The sequence below is a fragment of the Apteryx rowi genome, unplaced genomic scaffold (genome assembly GCF_003343035.1).
Source record: "Apteryx rowi isolate R43461 unplaced genomic scaffold, aptRow1 scaffold_40, whole genome shotgun sequence".
Classification (NCBI taxonomy): Eukaryota; Metazoa; Chordata; class Aves; order Apterygiformes; family Apterygidae; genus Apteryx; species Apteryx rowi.
Window position 1 is genome coordinate 130981 of NW_020450530.1, and position 15691 is coordinate 146671.

At 41.8% G+C, this 15691-nt stretch overlaps 1 protein-coding gene across 1 annotated transcript; it reads left to right on the forward strand.

Annotated features, from left to right (window-relative positions):
- Positions 1-6659: 6659 nt before the first annotated feature.
- On the forward strand, positions 6660-15691 carry LOC112970649 (solute carrier family 2, facilitated glucose transporter member 11-like). Its single transcript, XM_026075255.1, has 11 exons — positions 6660-6834; positions 7856-8016; positions 8523-8647; positions 9618-9747; positions 10748-10896; positions 11725-11912; positions 12952-13062; positions 13703-13804; positions 14165-14240; positions 14583-14710; positions 15485-15691. The coding sequence occupies exons 1-11, from the start codon at positions 6739-6741 to the stop codon at positions 15689-15691; spliced, it is 1473 nt and encodes a 490-aa protein (XP_025931040.1). The 5' UTR covers positions 6660-6738.

Below are 15691 nucleotides of genomic sequence, written 5' to 3' on the forward strand. Positions count from 1 at the left end.
AAGGCCATGCTGCTGAGTAGCTAAATTCTGATTTAGGATCCTGGATTTAGGCATCCAAATTTGAAATTTGCTCCCAAATGCTTAGTTTTTAAGAAGGGCCTTAATTTTAAAAAATTGTATGAAAATTCCCTCTTCTCACCCTCAAATTAAAAAGTAGTTATGGATAAATGCACACACCCACTATAGGATCCACAGTTAGCAGCCTAAATTTATCAGCCTGTCAGAAGGTCACAGCCCACCAGATCTTTGCATGTACAGAACTTTGTGCTGTTGCAGTCGTGTTGCTGCTTATGGAAAAGARATTTGTGATATACTTCAATGGATAAATCCCAACAAAAGTTTAATGATCTGTAATAATCTGCAATAAGTAACATATATATATATTAGAATCCTTATGCAAAGAGTGACAGACTGATGTCTTCTTGTCTTATCTTTAAACAACATCATGCGTTGCTTTAGCGAATTTTTTCTATATTACTCCTCCACCCAAACAGTAATTCCCACCTCAGAAATCTTTCTTTCCTTGCCCTAAGTCTGGGCTCTCAAACACTGAAAGTAAGTTTTAAGTTGTGTTTTCAGACACCAGATGAAATTCTCAGTACCTTGTCTCCTGTTGTTTCTGTTAACAAGTGATTACAAATAAACTCCTACTTGTTGAGCAATATTGAGCAGTTAATTATTTTCAGCTATAAAAACATGTGACAGAGGATTAGGAAGAAAAGCTTTTAGTGCTTGCTAAGTGGCTTATTATACAACTGACTTTTGGGCATTGTTTTGGGCACTATTTATTCTGGACTGGTTTTCTTCATGGCTTGTTTGTTGTCATCTAGCCCTATATTGTAAAGCACACGTAATCCTCTAGTCCTGTTTGTGTTGCTCTCATGGACACTGCTGATGCATCTCGTAGGGCCTAACACCTATCGTACACCTGTGCTCTGCTAAGGCTAGAGTACGGGGAGGAGGGCTACCAAAAGCGAGTCATGGCTTCTGAGCCTCCATCACCTGCACCCTGTGCAAGTGAGGCTGGAGTGGGCAGCTTCATCTTACATCACTGACAGAAGGACCTTCAAGGGTAATCTATAGCTGAAGCTGGCTGCTTTCCGTCCATGTAACTTCCAGCTGCCCCTTGCTCCCTTCTCCACCCCCAACCATCCTGGCACACAAGAGAGCCAGCAGCAGCAGACCAGTGTTGATCATTGTTAATTTATAAATTGTCCCAGTTTGGGGTCATTTTCCAGTGACAATCTTTGGCTCTAGTTATGCTGCACAAAGTGGACTTGTTGGACCAGAGGACTGCTCTCGCAGGCTGAGGCTAGCACTGAAATGACCCCAAGTCAGGCTATTTGGCCCATACCACTGAAGTGCTGCTTGAGTCTCCCACTGTGACAGGTTTCTTAAAGCAATCTTTACTTTGAAGGCTGCAGTAATGCTGTCTTTTCGTCTTCTTTCTGTTATCTCTAATGTATTCATCAGGCTGCTGCACATTGATCCATGCCTCAAAAAGCTAAGGAAATGCTTATACTATATCTCAGGGACATACAAACATATCTGCCAGCCAGGCAGGAGATGAGTGTGAATCTTGCATTGAGAGGCATACCCACAGCCCTCTTTCCCCCAGGCTGTTTCAGCTAATTACTTAGTGCTTTTGGTGCCAATTTTTACCATTTCATTGCTCTGGGCTGTTTGAGGAGAGTGGGGGCACACTGCTCCAATTTCAAAAGAACATTTTTTCTGAATGCTGCATGGTTTTCAGTGTGGCTTCTCATTCCTGCAGTTATGCCTGTTGTCCATCTTTCAGTCATTAACTTGTGAGTGCCGAGGTACCAAATGCATTGGAATTCCAGATCTGCAGTCCAGGACACACATGGGCTCCCTCTTTATCTGCCAGTACTGTCTTCTATCTATAACAGTGGAGCAGGGAACAAAGAGACAAAAGCATTTGCTGTGGAYTTCTCTTCTTGAAGTGCTTTAAAAGGCCTTTCACAGTAGTCCCTGGGCATCAAATTTCAAATGCTGCAGTCGGAGGTATTCCAAGTAAACCTGTTTTCCTTATAATGCATAAAATGTAAATAGTAATGAAACATTCCCAGAGGCATGTCTTGCTGACCATGTACCAAAACAGTGTATGCCCTTACGCCAGCAGCTTATTTTAGAMGTGCAGATTTAGATCACAGTAGAACACTCCTCTTTGCAACATGTTCCCAGTTGTCTCCATAGAACATATTGCAAAAGATCCAGATGTGATCCTTTTTAGCCAATCTGGTACAGAACAGGGCAAAGCTCCTCATTTAACATTGCCTTTCACAGACATTGGGCTGACCTGTGAAGTTTCCTCCAGTTTCTTCTCATAACCATAACCAAGCCATCCCTTTTCTTTTGGTTTTGTTGGTACGAAAGTCACAGCACTGCTGAAGGGTGTAGCAAAGAAGAACATGGTACATTGGCAAAATAAGTAGTTAGTTTCTTTCTGTATATTTTTTTAATAGTTTTTTTTTAAACACAACAATTTTGAATAAAATGAATGTAAACATAACATTTCCAGACTGTATTACTGTCATGCTGGGCATGAGTGGAGAGGCAGATCTATTTCTCAAAAGAAGAGTCTGCACAAGAACTGTCTTTCACTACCTAAGGTATATAACATAGGAAAAAGAAATCCGAACTTTTGTAAATTTGTGGTTGGTGCTATTTTAGAAGCTGTTCACATGCATACATAGGCAACTGCAGGTATCTTTGCTCTTGGACAACTCTGAGATTTTGAGACTACACAATCAAGAGCAAGGCTCTGTGGAGCTGGGAACTGTAGAAATACTTGGAGAGATAAGTGAGGGGCAGATGGAAAGAGTAAAACACATGGGCAAAACAAAAAGTGCTGGTACCATCACTATGGTACCAAAAGTATTCTGCAGTTCCTTTGGTGAGGATCAGAGAAATGATGGGAGACAGAAGTGAACTGATGAAGACAAGGCAGTAGAGAAGATTCAGGATAGGAAGCAGGGTTGAASAGACTGCCTGGGTAGAGGAAGAGGGCTGGCACAAATTGCCAGGCAGCACAGAGAAAAGTCAACTGAAATGGGGAGAAATCCTCCAACATCCAGAGGTCCTTATCTTGGCCACCTCTGTGGCTGCTCCTGGGTGTCATCATTTTTGTAGTTTTCCTAGGGTCCCAGAGGGATGGAGACCTGCTGCAGCTGGCAATATGAAACATGCCTGTTCAGAAATCATACACATGTTCGATTCACTTTCTGAGTATCAGACCCTGTCCTGCAAGTGCACGTGTCAGAAAACACTAATTCCAACTTCCAGCATTTTTTCTGACTATGGCCTGAAATCGGGTGTCTTTGGACTGATTAAGCAGAGATAAACAGTGGTTACATTTTAATTGGTCTAACTGGTTACATTTTAATTGAAGCATTTAACAAGTTGGTTAATTGTCACAGAATTAAAATACCTTCATAAACTGGAAAAAAAAAATGTCACTTCTTTAGGTCAATTCTCTTAACATGTGAAACGTTAGGCACAAATACATCTTAAAAAAAAAGGTGATTCTCAGAGACTCATAGTTCATATTACTGTTTACCAGTCCCTTAAACTAATTGCATAACTTGCACAAGCCACCTCTCACTTCCAGCACAGCTCACACAATAGCTCAGTCTCAGTCTCTCCAGTTGGGATTATTCCAGACACTGAAGATACACAGAATCTAGCCTGGTGAACTACCAAGCATAGCCACTCACCAGGAGAGATACTTGTCCCTTAAACTACTTGCATAACTTGTAAAAGCCTCTTAGCAGAAACACCCTGGTGACTGCTAGATAGACAGGCCATTTTAAGAATTATGGATAAAAGTAAAGATACAATTTATTTATTTTACAATCAGGATGTAACAATGATATTCAACTTTCCCAGCATCTATCATATATTACAGGGATACAGACTGGAGCTTTCAGGCAATGGCCATTACTCTTAAAGTGTCATCTGACTCCATAATTCAAGAGCTGAATGCACAGGCTCAGCCAGGCTTAGTCAAGTTTCTAAGAAAGTTTCAGACTTCAGAAGGCTTCAGATTTAGGGAAGCAAGAAAGAAGCCAGGAGCCTCAGTGCAGGGCAGACCTGAACACACCGGCTTCTGTGACATACAAGTTGTGAAATTTTCTTATTGTGGTCATTTGTGGTCTCACATCCACAGAATATTAGAATAGAGGTCTTCTTACCTTTGAAGCACAATTTTATTTACTGCTCCATTCTACAACATTTCCATGTATAGTCAGTATATATTAAATACATTTTTGATTTATGTTTAAGGGGAATACCTAATTTTTCTCTTAGTTACAGCCATCTCCTCTGGTGAGTTACTCAGTTGCCAGTTTTTCAAGCTTACCACACAGCCCTCTCCCTTTCAGCTCTTTCCTTTAAGAATACCAGAAGGCCATTGTCTGAACAGAATGGCAGTTCTCCAGAATGCAGAAGTAAGCCTGYAATAACAGCACTTTTTAAGCCGAAGAACATTTCACCATCTCTTGCCTCCGTTATGCTCAGCAATGCATAGTTTTAGCCATGGGAGCATTTACTGTATTGAGGCTCAAAGTAACAGTCAGGTACTTTTTCTTCAAATGTGATGACTGATTACCAACCCATGTCTTGGGGAAGCTAAGCCAGTCCACGCTAGTATGCACCAGGCCTTGGACTTCGGCTTCCATCAGTGCTCTTTTTATYGTCCTTTACTCATCTCCTGCAGCTCTTACTGTCCGTTGGCTGTCTCTAACAACTTCTCTTCCCTAGTGACCTGGCACGAATGCACAACCAACCAAAACTATCCACAGTTTCATCAGTAACCAACATAATAATGACAAACCAAACAGCAAGAACTTCATGACAAACCAATGAGAGTGTGAAYGCTGAGAGAGAATGAAATGACGTGTTGAAATATTATCTCAGGCCCCTCTTTCTCTATATATAGAGTGACTTTTTTCAAAGTATCCAAAGAAAGCATCATGAAAGACCTAGCCTGCAAGCTGAGACGCCTGCCTTTCCATGCAAGCTGGTATATATTTCTCTTTTTTCTCCCCCAAATAGAATTTTTGTAGTACATATTTTTCTCCTTTCTGATATTCTAAAAGACCCGTTGCATAAATTCGGTAGACAAAGAAAAATCAATCAGAATCAAATGCCATTAATAATAATAAGAGGTCAATAAAAGGAAGGGGTCAAATAGTAAGAGCTGTAAGAGAGATATCAAATATTTCACAGAGAATTATTTTTAAAAAGCAGTGAAAATGGATTGAAGAGCACTTTTATATTTAATTTCTGATACATGACAGAGGAAGACAAACCATGGGAGGTCAGAGCAGAGCAAAAAAAAAGAGGCTGCATGATTTGCTAAATGGAGGAGGTCTGAAAAGCTAAAAAAAAAATTAAATTAAAATTAAAAAATTTAGAGGAGTTATGAATAAGTAAGTAGCTGAAAGATGTAAACACCAAAAGATGGAAAATAAGCTTTTCTGCCTAGGGAAGTATAGAGAAAGATACACAGAAAGAATAAAGCAAAAATTTTTTTAAAGAAATTTTAGAATGAATATTAAGCAGAAAAATCTTCCTGAATTTAAAATCTATTAGACTGGAAAAGTCACCCAAGAGTTGCAACGGAAAAATCAATGATGGCATCATAGTACAGAGTAGTACAGTATAGTACAGACATTCTAGTACAGGGCAAGAAATTTGCTGCAGGTTCAAAATAAATTTTGTATTTAGATCAAGGCTCACTCATTTAGTTGCTGATGGTGAGTTTCCTGCTGAAATGTGCCATCTTTTGCAGCATGAAGCATAGTAGGGAATAGCTAACAGTAGAGACTGTAAATCTCATTTCTTCCTAGTGCTTTGACGAACAGGAGCTAATCATCATTTACTATATGAACGTACCAAATACCAAATTCATTCAGAGCTGACTCTTCTGAGGTCAGCAATGTTACAACATGGATGAATTTGGTGCCCATTCAGTTTTCAAACAATAGCATTCATCTGATTAGAAACCAGCTTGTAAATGTTTGCCAGTCATTGCTCAGCATTGCCTTGGACAAAGACTTGTTCTAGAGATAAAAGTGCAGTGTCATGTCATCGTTGCAGGACGGAGTGTCACTAAGACACTCAGCAACAAACAGGGAGCCCTGGGAGAGGGAGGGATGCAGTATACATGTCTGGGAGAATTATATTTGGGGTATTTTAAAGTCTCCTGTGAAATATAGTTCTAGGAAAGGGCGAATGAACTATGAAGCCAGGAATGCCCTTCAAACCCCAAATGTTTATCTAGTCTCAGCCAAGTCACAGTGCAAAATACTCAGTTAAGTGAGRCAACAAGTGGGCAAGAAGGAGGAGGAGGAAGGATAAACAGATGGAAAGTGAGCACATGATGCTTGCACATTGCACAATGCTCCTAGGGCTAGTGACCTGGGATAGCACAGGTTAAGATGCCCAAAGCCAAAGACAGAAGCACTGAAGTGTGTCACTGGACTCTGGGAGACAGCTTCAAGCTTTGTCTCTCCTTTCCACAAATTTCTCTCTGTCCTGTGCTTTAGCAGCTGTGGTCTTCTGCACCTCATGCACTGGCTCCTCAGTCCTGGATGAAGCAGGTGTGTATTGTTGCTCAAGTTGTAAGAGTTCCCACAGGAAAACCAGGACAGTTTGGGACATGTCTGAATATCTGCCCTAGTTTCATTTGCTGTTGTTTCTTTCTGACAGAAAATGAGCTGCAACCTCTTCCTCCTGGCTTTTGTCCTGGGCATTGGTGGAACTTTCCAATATGGGTTACAGATCTCCATTATCAATTCTCCTGCTGAGGTAAGTGTGGACAACTCAGAAAATGAGCTCCCAGCATGGATTTCAATGTCTTCCCACATCCCTGCCTCAATTGTCACTCAGAAAGCTTTTTGCTTCTGCTCTCAGTACTAATTCTTTGTGCTTTCTTGGTTCTCGGAGTAACTCCTGTCACTTTGTGTTTCATTGGTTTTTAACTTCTGTCTGCCTGGTGTCATGAAATTGGGAAAAGGGAGAATGAGGGGTATCTACAAAGTCAGTTACTTTCCCATTACTGAGCYGTATTGTTGGCAGGACATCCTCCTCTTTCCCATGCTCTGGGAATCCTTCGTACCATGTTCTCAGCTACACAGTCTAGGTCTGAGTGATTATCTGCAAGGCAAAAAAGGGTAGGGGTGGGCTGTTGCCCTAGAGCTGAGGGCAGCACTGATACCCACAGCAGGAAAAGGAAAATTAAGGGAGACACCTGCCATTACAGTGGTGACCTGGTGCCAAGGGCATTGGTGAGCTCATCACAGCATTTGGGACCATCATCGAGAATGAGGAGCCCATGGTGTTATGAAGAGTAGGTCAGACAGACCCCAGAATGGTCCACATCAAGGGGCAAACTCCGACRTCACTGAGATCAACTGAAGTTCTGCCCAGTGGCTCCAGGGAAGCCTGAATTTCACCCAAGGCTTCAGACAGGATGCAGCAGGTGGACAAGACAGATGGATAAGTGGGAATGGAGGGGAAGATCAGGTAGCAAAACAATCAGGGTTTAGCAGATAAACAAAAGATCAAGTTGCCACTCACTTAATGGCACTCACAATTGACATTTAATATTGATATTTACTGTGGTCTACTGCACCTTGTTGTTAAAACACTGACTCCAGGAATGCAAGTGGCAACATTTCTTTTGATTTCACTGGGGCTATGATTTCAACGAAGGTGTTGATAGAAATGTATCAAATAAGACAAATAAGTAGATAAGAAAAGTAAAAAAGAGCGCAGTCATGAGAAAACATGCTGATTGAGTCCATTGGTTTCTGTTTTTCTTTCAAAGTACATCAAAAGTTTCATCCATGAGACCTGGCTGAAAAGATATGGCTCTTCTCCCAGTGAAGAGATAGTTACTTTGATGTGGTCCTTCGTTGTGTCCATTCACAGCATTGGTGGGCTCCTGGGATCCATGTTTGCTGGATATTTGTTAGTCAGRTTTGGAAGGTAGGAATAACCATCACATTAGTCTTTCTGCACCTGCAAAAACAAGTGACCTGTGTCTTGGGAGAAACACTGGTTGTAAAGTGGTACTGTCAGCAGCCCAGAGCTGCTTCAGGTGAAAGATGAAGAAACAGAATAGCAAAGACTGCCAAAGATCAGAAAGAAAATCATACCCTGACCCTTGTAAATTCCAAAGGGAATACAGTCCAGAGAAATCATTTGAAGTTTACATGCATTTTAAAGTGAATTTCACAGACAACATTTCACAAAGCTTGTTCTTCAGTGCAGTTAACAGCTCCAATAGAGTACATGCAAGTGGTACTGGAGGCATCAAAAGCTCCAGTCCACAGCAGACTTTCCCCATTCCCATTCCCCCTCCGCTTCACTGTGGCTGAACCCAGAACCTGGCATAAAGTCTTCAGCCATCTTACGATTCGTGCCCTTTCTGTCAGGCAGTCAGTGACACACGGACTGTATTCATGCTCACATTAATTTAACATGAACTCCAGGAAGAAGGCCATGCTGCTCACCAATATCCCTGCTCTACTGAGCGCAGCTCTGATGGGACTCAGCCGGCTGTCTGGATCCTTTGAGATGATCATCATTGGAAGAATGTTTTCTGGAGTCTGTGGAGGTAAATCTGTATACCTACATATGGTATTAAATACTTGGGAGAGTAGTGACCGAGAGTCATGAGGATTTACCAGACTGAATATATGGATCACAGATTTTTACTAAAACCTGCAGAATGCCTGAAGCATATGGCTGAATGAATTTATAACTAAATAAGAAAACACAAGTATACTTAAATTAATCATGTATGACATCTCCATTTCTCTTTCTTAACCTTTACATACAATTTATAACCTTTACATACAATTTATATAAAAAGTACTTCCAACTTGTGAAAAATTGAAAACATTCAATATTTCAAGGAATATGCTCACTCAATAGAAAGCTAACTTCTGTTGTTTCTGTTGCTGCTGCTCTGACTGATACTGCCTTTTTTATGACAGACAGGGAATGGTTTTCAAGCTAAGCAGTTCTAATTTCCTCTCCTCAGAAGATTATATTCTGCCAGCATTTTTGATCTCTGAGCCATTGGATGAAGATAATACTAATGAACAAAAAACATTAAGAGTTTTAGTGAGGATAAAAATTAATTCATTCACTGAATGAACAGAATATATAGCGTGACTGTGTTAACTTGTTGGTGTCAAGTACAAAATGCAGCACACAGGATCCTGAGTATACACTAAAATTTAAAATCTGAGATTTAAGAAAGCAACAGCAATCCTGTATATGTGGATACAGGAGACATTTTAAAGAGAAGGCCAGCCTGGTGAAGGATAGATTTCCCAAGGGAACATGCTTCACATCAGGCAGCCAGATACTCAGCACTGTTGAAGAAGTACCTTAGAGCCTAACCCTATATGCTTTTGCCCATAATGGTCTCCTCCAAAACACTAACCATGTTTCTCTCTTTCAAAGAGAAGCACACCAACAACTGGAAGAATCACTACACAGGAGATGGGACCAGCTTCACCCACATGAACCTGATGGGAGTTAGAACTGTCCTGTCTGACGCTCATTTATCGCTGCAGGTTTAGCTCTGAGTATCCACATCATGTATGCTGGGGAATGTGCCCCACAGAAGCTGCGCGGGGTGATTGCTATAACAGCTTCCACTGCCATCGCCGTTGGAAAATTTGTAGGATTTGCTCTGGGTCTCAGGTAAGGGATCTGAGACCTAAGTTCTCCTCTTATTAATATACGGGCATATGTCAATGCAAGCCTATGGATAGGCAACTCAGCAACCTTTTTAAGACGTGTTTTCAGAGTTCMCTAGGCAGCCAGACTGGATCAGCTAAGCCTACATTCTTGGTTTAGGTGAATGGGAGACAGAAATTATAAGAAACCTTTAATCCCAAAGACCTATACTGGTTCCTAGCAAAGGCAGAACCAAATACAGATAATGAAAACCTTTTCATTAGATTCAGTGGGTTTGAAACAAGCTTTTGTAAGAACTGAACTTTGTTTTTTACTTTTTAGAAGAAATGGAGAATGTCAGATTTATCCAAACTGTCTTGAAAATACACACAAACCGGCACACCCACTCATTAAACACACAGGCAAATACAAAACCATATGGTGGATTCATTCCCCTCAGCACATGCTCCTTCTGCCTGCCCTGTGCCAAAGATCCCCCACTCCATGGTCCCTTCTTTTCCCAGGGGACGTTTCATTCCTGCCACAGTGTACATAAAGTTGCAACAGACCCAGCAGCTGCTATTCAGGTCAGTGAGTACCAGGCTGCTAACCCCTGGATCCTGTCCTCATTGTAACTTGAGAAGTTTTGGATCAGAAGCAGAGAGATCAGCCACTTTGGGTTCTTTTTTTAGCATGTGTGTCATGACTCTTGCTGTTCTCTGTTGGGCCCTCAGCTATTACTGGAGGATGCAATTAGCTTGCTACATTACAGTGATCTGCACTCATCACTGATTAACAGGTGAATACGGTGTAATTCCTGTGTTGCAGGCAACAGSACTCTTTGCTCACTTTAGCCTCCCTTTGAGATTTTCAATTTCCTGGGCTGAGAAATGCCRGACACTCGTAGATGACAGCTGCCAGGACACACACAGCAGGACTGAGGGACCACTTTCTGTTTGTATGTCCTCACATGGCCAGTGCTTACAGTTTCTCAACTTCTCCTGCTCTGCTGGTTTTGTTTCAGAGAAGTTCTTGGAGTAGACGCTTTCTGGCCTATTCTCATGGCAGCCAACGCGCTCCCCGCCCTCATTCAGCTTCTCACCCTCCCGTTCTTCCCAGACTCCCCCCGCTACCTGCTCATTGACAAAAAGGACAAAGAGGGGTGCATCAAAGGTAAAGAAATGGGCCACACAGCACTCATTTCAGCAGAAACTGGAAAATACAGTAACAAAGCCCTGCATAAGCCTGGAAGAGATGTACAGCTGGGAAATCCTGGCCTTTCAGCTCTGAAACCACCTTCAGCTTTAACTAGAGAAGGCCTCTTCTGCTTCAATAGTCGTGTTCTCTTGGCACTAGTATTTCTCTTATCTTCTGCCAGGATCATCTAGGGGACATGACCACACAGAGCTTGTACTTTCCTCAGTATAGATTCTGCCCCGAGCAATTAGTATTGGACACAGTATATTCTGGTTGTTTGTAAGAAAGGGATGCTCTTTACAGTCATGCCATATCCATAAACACTCCAGTTCTTCAGTAATTCTAATGGCAACTACTAATATAAACAGAGAAATAGCTCTTGTGGCTTTTTTAAGTACCTAGAGAGAACTCTTTGGAAGCAGACTTACTTTTTATTGTAGGAAACATTTTTCCCTGTCAGTATTTTGGTGTGCGCACTAGAACTACACATTTAGCAGGAGAGGACTCTGGGAAGCATTGTTAAGAATTTAGGTTTGATTTTCATTGAAACACCGCAAGGAGCTATTGACCAATGGTAATGTTGCAATTAAGATTTATGGATAAAAATAGATAGGAATGAACTGGTCTACACTGAACAAAGGCCTACATTGAAGCCTATGTTGAACCTCTGGGGACGTTCGCACAAGGAAAGAGTCTGGGGCTCAAATGAGACACACTCTTCAAGGCAGGAGGTCATCACCTGAACTAGTGTCTGGGCTGGTGTGCTTGGACTAGGGATCATCTCTCTCTCTCTCTCTCCTCCAGCTGTGAAGCAGCTCTGGGGAGATGGTGACCATGCGGCTGAAATGGATGACATGATGGCAGAGCAAAAAGCCATCAATGGGGAGAAGCCTAAGAGCGTTTGTGATCTTTTTCGGGACAAAGCTGTCCGTTGGCAGCTCATCACTCTCTTCCTTGTCTCCTCATGTATGCAGTTAATTGGGGTCAATGTGGTATGTGCACAACTTTTCTCTGCTTTCTAGACTGCTTACAGTTTCTTGGCAAAAAGTAAGCTCTGCAATCTCTGTAAAGAACAGTGTAACCTTCCCTGAGACTCCAAACTCCAAAATGCGCTGATCGAAATTAGTTGGCATTTCAGTGCAAACAGTCAGGTTTGTTGTGTACACTGACAGTACGTTTCCATACTCTTACTGTTTTGGTTYCTTTAAATATTCTTTAACTTTGCAYTTTCTCAGCTTACAATGCTTGGTCTGAAGAGAATTAAAACATYCCAGGAATGCATTTGACAGTTACTGATATGTAATCTCTGATATACCTTTTCTCTGGAAAAAACTCCATATATGTCTACACAGACAAACAGTTTTATGCATTGAAATAGCTATTGTATAAAATGAGCTTATACTAAAAGCATAAAAGTTTCAAAATCCAAATTAATTTTGCCAATTCAGAAAGATTTGAAGATTTACAAAACTTCTTTTTATCCCTACTAGTGCAGCAGTATTATGTCAAGAAGGGCAAGTAGAAATTTAGCATATTCACAGTGAAATTTCTTATGTAGTACTTATACATGGAAAGTACTTATACATGGAAAGTACTTATACATGGAAAAATAAAGACCATCAAAATCACTGCGAAGGTTTAAAGATGATGTAGAAAGATCATTTAAACCATTTGCTTAGCAATGCTGTCTTATCTCTGTATGCTCCTCATCCTAAACAAGTACATGAGACACTAAAACATGTGAAAGGGCATCAGATAAAATTATAACCTGTAAGATAACACAGAGGTTAGTGTTAAAAACAAAAACAAAAAAAAAAAGGGCTGCATTTGTTACTGAGCTAAAGAGAGAGCTGCTAGTAAAAGCTCTTCTGCATAAATGAGCTTCATGAAGACACTGAGAATTACTTACTGAGATCAAGAAGATTTTCTCTGTTGTTAAGGCCTGATTAGTTATTTTCTGGCAACAAAGGGCAAAGCTAGTGTAAAAATGACCACATGGGTGCAACCTTCACACATTTCTGTTCTTTCCAGGTTTACTTTTATGCATACAACGTCTTTGTAAAGGCTGGAATTCCCCCTGCTCAAACCCGTTATGTCTCCCTGGGAGTTGGGATCACAGAGATTCTCACCACAGTTCTCTGTGTAAGTGGCTTTTCAGCAGAACTTCTTTCAGCTATAACGCATGTTACATTTCATTCTTTAAAAGATACTGCAAATCAAGCTTCAGGAATCAAACTTCCACAAGAAAACAACAGCAGTACTTTGCACTGCTCACACAAAAATGTCTCCATGCACTTTGCAAACATGACCATTTGTATCCAGTTTATAGAACAGGAGAGCTTTTCCCCCAAAGTCATGCAGCAAATTAATGACACAGCCTGAGACACCCTTGGGAGTCCCCATTCCCTTCTGTGCAAATGACAGTGCCCATGTCTGCTTGGCTGTAGGACTCACAGCTGTAGGATTCGTGGCAATTAAGAGTGCCAGCACTTCCACCTTGCTGTCCTTCCTCTCCCCGGGCTCCTGACTCTCCCTTGCCCAGAGGGCCATCCCAGGCTGCTTCTGCCCGGGCAATGCTCCCTGCAGCCACACACCTCCCAGCTTCCCTGCAGCTCCTGGCCCTGCTCAGCTTCCTGGATGCCTTCGTTCTCCCTTCTACCATTACCCCTCTCCTGCCCCCAGCTCTCCAGAGATCCCTCTGGTGACGGCAGCTAYGGGAGCAGCTCACCAGCATCTTCACGGCCTGTCCTTTGGGGCTGACAGCATGTCCTCCTGGTTTCAGGGTTTCCTAATCGAGYGTGCAGGGAGGAAGATGCTGCTATGGAAAAGCTACACTGTTATGTCCTTGGCTTTAGGGCTCCTCACCATCACACTTTCACTGCAGGTAAGACCCCACTTAAGCACCTGAGCAGAGTGGCATATCTTTGTGTTTTATTGTATGGCTGATTTCTATTCCGCCCTTCCGCAAATCACCTTTAAGCTGGAACAGAAGTTTTATTTGGCTAACCATCATATTGACAGAGGTCTGATCTGATAGTCACACACGTGCAGATTAAAGCCAAAAGCTTTATACAGCCATGATCACAAGACTTTATCTCCTTGTGAAGTTTTTGGAGATTGATGATACAGATGTATGTTTAGCATTTAATATTTAGGAGTGATGAAGACTGACCCTGTTTCTAATCAAACTGGATGAATAAAATTTTAATTTCTGATTTTATTTCCTTGTGATTTCCCACCATAGGATTCTGTCTCCTGGGTACCATACTGCTCTGTTGCACTCATCTTTATCTTCATCATGAGCTTTGGCATTGGGCCAGGTTGGTATGTTATACTGGAATGGTTTCATACATCCCTTCCTTCCTCACAACAGCTTTTAGGAAAGATCCCAGGAACAGTTGTTCCATAGTCAGTGTGAATCCATACTCCTGTATCAGTGTGGGGTAGATGTTCCTATTCATAGACTACCCCAGACTGTGGTAGGAGGTAAAACTCCATTTCACATGCATTCCTACATGTCTTCATCCCTCAAAMCCAAGCATCACCTTAAACATTTCCACGGCAGCTAAAACCATCAGCTTCCATAGAAATATAAAACGTTCAGTTACAGAAGCATCTTGCAAAATTTCTAAATTTTCCTTTTTTCTCCAAAATTTTTTCAGCTGGGGTGATATGCCCTTTGCCCACAGAAATATTTATTCAGTCATACAGACCAGCTGCTTACGTTTTAAGTGGTGTTACAAACTGGATCCAACTCTTCTTCCTTGGACTTGTGTTCCCTTTTATTGTGGTAAGCAAAGTAGGGTGTTTTGTTTCAGTTTGGGAAGGGGGTAAGCCCCATCTTGAACACAGAGCCTGACTCTTTCTCTGTTTCAGCACTTCATCCAAATTAATTGCACTCAGTTCTGGTGCCTTTCTTCTTTACCTAGATATCTAGCCAAAGTGTAGCAAAAACACAAAATGCCACTAACTCTGCACACAGTTAGAGAGTGACCGGCAAACACGGAAGGGGTGACTCAGGCACCAACACACCCAGAAGTCATTTGAACCTCAYGAGGGGCTCCCTTCTTTTCTCTCCCTGTCCTGTATGTGCATCACCTTTGGGGTTAATGTGGAAAATGGACAAACCTATACTTGTTCCAGTTATCTCACCCAGCACTAGTAAGCAGCAGGGAAACTGAAGCCCTTACAGTTTTGGGACTGTGCAAGGAGGGGCAGAGTTAACACACTACATCCCTTCTCCATTCCAGCTTTGACTGAGGAGGACAGAGCAGAAAGGGAGAGCAACAGAAATGTAACTCAGAACTTCTCAGAATAGCCAAGCACTGACATTCAGTGTCTGCTGAGCATACAGCTTTCTTGGCTAAAACAGGAAAGGAGAATTAGCCCAGCTTAACACTCAGTGCCATTCCCCAGGTGGTAGCAAGCAGAATTTACATCAGTTGAGTCCCTGGCCAGGTTTTTTAGTAAATACAAAACCAGAAACTCCATACCATAGGAAGAGAAAGAAATGTAGAACAATTTATATGAACAATTTTTTTTCTTTCTGTTTCTTCTCCTATAGGAAGGTCTTGGTAGTTTCTGTTTCATGATTTTCTTTGCATACTGTCTGTCCATGGCTATCTTTGTCTTCCTGGTGATGCCAGAGACCAAAGGAAAGACTATGCTGCAGATCATGGAGGAGTTCAACCGCCTGAACTATCGTGGAAAGAAGAGGCCAACAGTCCTATGGCAGAATGACAGCTCTGTGATGATTGCTACAAAACTTTAA